Raw genomic sequence first — 4,286 nt, 5'->3', positions numbered from 1 at the left:
TGTTTGATGATCTGAAACATTAAAGTGTGACAAACATGCAAAAAAATAAGAAATCAGGAAGGGGGCCAACACTTTTTCACACCACTGTATATAAAAAATGTGTGTGTGTGTGTGTGTGTATATTTATATATATATATATGCATGTGTGAAAAAAATAAGTAGCACAAACAGATATTGGGTAAAATAATGAATGTTTCTCTTGACTTCTTGGGTGAAACTGAACTTGTCGCAATGCACTTTGGGACTGTCGTATACAGAAAGTATATAGTGTATACCTTTAGTTTAAGCCAAAATTTGATGGGCTACCTTTAATCAATTTTTTTAATGCTTTCACAATTCATTCATTCATTCATTCATTCATACATTCATTCATGCATTTATCTCTTTGTGCATTAATTTATGCATTTATTTATATATCTGTTTTTGTTTATGCATTAATTTGTTTATACATTTATGGATACATCAGATAGTTCATTCATTCATTTATCCATCTATTTATTTGTGCATTTATATGTTTGTTTATTTATAGATGTTTGTTTATGCATGTATTTGCTTATTTATGCTTTCTTTTATATATTTGTTTATTTATACATTATGCATTTATTCATAAATGTATACATTTATGCATTTATTCATTCATGCATGCATTTGTTTATATGCATTTATTAATTAATTAATTTATGTATTTATGCATTCATTTATTTATTTGTTCATTTGCACAATTATTTATATATTTGTGCATTTTTTTATTTATGCATATAATTTATACAAGTGTTTATTTATGGATTATTTATTTATGCATTTATTTATTCATGAATATATTTGGTAAAAGGTGTCTATGATGCCTAAAAGTATTGTCTAGATCAGGGGTTCTCAACCCTGGTCCTGGAGGGCCACTGTCCTGCAGAGTTTTGCTCCAACCTTGATCAAACTCACCTGCCTGTAGCTTACTAATAATCCTGAACAGCTTAATTAGCTGGTTCAGGTGTGTTTGATTAGGGTTGGAGCTAACATTTGCAGGACAGTGGCCCTCGAGGACCAGGGTTGAGAAAGCCTGGTCTAGATGAACAGCTTACTACTGTAGAAATTGAAGCAGAGCCCATCTGATTCATTGACTATTTTGGTCTCCTATACCCATACCCATATGTCTAAAACAGTTTTAACCAGGTCTATTTTGACTCTTTGACTGGCTTTATTCTTGTTCTTCTCTTCTAGCACTTTGACTGTGTAAGGAATTACATGCTAGAGCATCTCGCAGGATGAAAAAGATCGATTGCACAGCGGCAGACTCTCCAGGGACTGTGAGTGCATTTCATTACTCCTGTACCTTCTCCCTTTACAGAGTGTAAATGAGGAATAAATCCTATAATGTGAATCTAGGTGAAGCAATTTTATTATGTTCCACTAATTTGTCATAGAGAAAGCCTGTCGGCTGTAGAACAGCCATCAGAGCTTGCGTTCTTACAGTATGTTCACTACTCGCGCTTTTTTTAATTGCAGTCTTTCTTTGCCTCTGAAGTTTGATGAGTCATTCTGGGAGCTCTGGGTGATACATGTAATATTCAAGACTTTTTGCAGAAAAAACATTCTGCAGCAAAGTTTAAAGATAAATGGTGATAAATTAAGCAAAATAAATGCTGATGAAATGCACCTCTGATTTGATCATTACAGAACAATGCACCAGAAGCGATTACACTACCTCATTTAAAGTAAAAAAAATGAAATTAAAGGGACTCTATTTACTTTCTCAATACACATTCCTAGTATTATTGGGAATGATTCATCAGTGCATGCTTGTTATCCCCCCTAAAAAGTTGTTTGTCTGTATAAACTTTCTTTAGAATAAATTCCAATCAACTCCAGATGGATAAAGTCAAGTACTATATTTCTATACTCAGAAATACATTACCAAAGTAAATGGGTTGCCAGTATTTCTAAGTGCCACTTTTAATTTTCTTCAGTGAATAAAAAACTATATAGAAAAAAATATATAAATATTTCTATAAACTATACAGAAAAAAACCAACTAATATATAAAAACTATATAGACATATTTTTTAACTAAAACTAAAATCTAAAAGTTAAACTATAGACATATTTTTTTAAATCGTTAAAACTAAACTTAATAAAATCTAAACTAAAACTTAAAAACGAAAATGTAATAAAAAATATACTGTCATATGTTAAATATAAAAAAAAAGAAAAAAAAAAAACAATTTCCAAAACTGTAATTAAATTAAAATGAAAACTGAAAATGTAAAAATAAAATAAATAATTTTAAATTCATCAATACTATAGATTTAAATGCGTTTGTCCATTATAGTTCACATTGTCAGCTCAAAAATGGTCCATGCGTGCCCTTTGTTAAGTGTAGTGCAGTGTTTGGGTCAGTCGTGTGATTTGTGACGAAGTGTGTGTCACCGTCGGACAGCTCTAATGTGACAGAGGGTTGTGAGATCAACAGACCCGCCACATTTTCACTTCCCTACGTCAGTTTCTGCATCGCCGGGCAGCATCAATGTCATGCGTGACCAGCAGTGCAGCTGCAAATCGTTTCTAATGCCTTTAAATGAGGGCACAAAGCACCACCAGCAATGACGAGCGTGTTTGCACTGGCTGCCTTTAAGTGCTTTTATAATTACGTGTCCAAATGGCATCTCAGAGTGATGCTGCGGAGTCAAGGTGGGGCGCGACTTTCGGCAGAAATGAAAAATCATTTGTCTCAGTTGTTTCTTCTAGACAGCATTAAGGAAAGCTTTGTAAGTCTCTTGCTCTTCTCAGATTGTCTTCTGAGGAAAAAGCCCCCATTAATATCAGAAGAGATCTCAACCTTATTTTTTAATTGCTCAAGATACCAAAATGTCTGTGATTTCATTATAAACTGAAACATTTCTCACCAAATTCTTACACCAAACGATTTGATTATTTTTGTAGTGCTATACTCTGTACATCAATCATGGCCTCATTTATGTATATCACAGTTATCGTTACCTAAAACTAAAACATAAACATTTTCATTACTTGAAATAAATTAAACATTAACCAAAATAAAATGAAATATAAAAAACCTTCATCTTATTTTATTTCAGCTAGTTGTCAAGGCAACAAGTACAATGTAAAAAAATTTTTTTTTTAATTACTGGACTACGTTTTACAAAAAAATACTCAAAACTACAAGAAAATTTCACGTTTAATTCTATGTGTTACTGATTGTTTATAATTATTTTTGAAATTTACTTGCAATTTCTGAGTGAAAACGGTTTTTACATCAAATTATTTCAGTGTATAAAAATTAACTAGAGCTAAGTAAAAATTAAAACTTAAAAACTATATAGACATATTTGGGGAAAAACCCCTAATACTAAAGCTAAATAAATTAAAAACTAAAACATAATAAAAACTATATAGACATATTTAAAAAAGTAAAACTGAAACTAAATAAACTACAATTAAAAAATAATAAAAACTATATAGACATATAAAAAAACGTAACACTAAACAAACTAAAATGTAATAAAAACTATATAGACATTAAAAAAATTTAAACTAAAACAAAATGAACTAAAACTAGAAACTAAAACTTAATAAAAACAATATAGGAATTAAAAAATGTCAAACTAAAACAAAATAACCGTAATAGCTCAAAGCTTCATAAAATTACGATTGAAACACTGATGTCACATGGACTATTTTAACGATGTCCTTACTACGTTTCTGGACCATAAAACGTTTCAGTTGCATTGCTGTTTATGTAGGGTCAGAAAGCTCTCGGATTTCATCAAAAATATCTTAATTTGTGTTCTGAAGATGAAGGAAGGTCTTACGGGTTTGGAACGACATGAGGGTGAGTAATTAATGATTACTCATAAATGAAAGTTTTCATTTTTGGGGAACTATCGCTTTAATAAAAACTATATAGACATATTTAAAAAATTTAAAACTATAACACAAAATAAACAAAAACAAAACTAAAATGTAATAAAAACTATTTTAAAAAATAGAACTAAAACTAAAACAAAAACTAAAATCTGAAAATTCAGTCATATTTTAAAAATAACCTAATAAAATGAACAAAACCCCCCAAAAATTACCAAAACTTTAATTAAAACAGTAAATCTAAAATCAAATATAATTCAAAGTATTAACAAAAACTATAATAGTAGAACAATGGCACTATAATAACACTGGTGTGTTTTTCTATTCCTTAAAAGGGATTTTACATCTAAGCCGAGTTGATATTTAAACAAAACTTAATTGAGTTCCCTTTCAGTCAGTCGCGTTCGATG

General features: G+C 30.1%; 1 protein-coding gene across 4 annotated transcripts in view; it reads left to right on the top strand.

Annotated features, from left to right (window-relative positions):
* LOC107704165 (cAMP-specific 3',5'-cyclic phosphodiesterase 4D) overlaps positions 1-4,286 on the top strand; it is a 242,312-nt gene that overhangs the window by 23,172 nt on the left and 214,854 nt on the right. For 3 of the 4 annotated variants that reach the window (XR_001635912.1, XM_016507034.1, XM_016507035.1), the window contains exon 1: positions 996-1,301. Coding sequence is in view for 3 of the 4 variants with exons in the window: in XM_016507034.1 (XP_016362520.1) it covers positions 1,260-1,301 (42 nt within the window). In the remaining variant the exon portion in view is untranslated. Of the gene's footprint in view, positions 1-995; positions 1,302-4,286 lie in introns of those variants that run through there. The other variant, XM_016507033.1, reaches the window with a different exon arrangement.

This window comes from Sinocyclocheilus anshuiensis, unplaced genomic scaffold (genome assembly GCF_001515605.1).
Source record: "Sinocyclocheilus anshuiensis isolate Anshui unplaced genomic scaffold, SAMN03320099.WGS_v1.1 scaffold690, whole genome shotgun sequence".
Classification (NCBI taxonomy): Eukaryota; Metazoa; Chordata; class Actinopteri; order Cypriniformes; family Cyprinidae; genus Sinocyclocheilus; species Sinocyclocheilus anshuiensis.
Note: the sequence above shows the minus strand (reverse complement) of the source record. Positions and strands in the feature narration are given on the sequence as shown.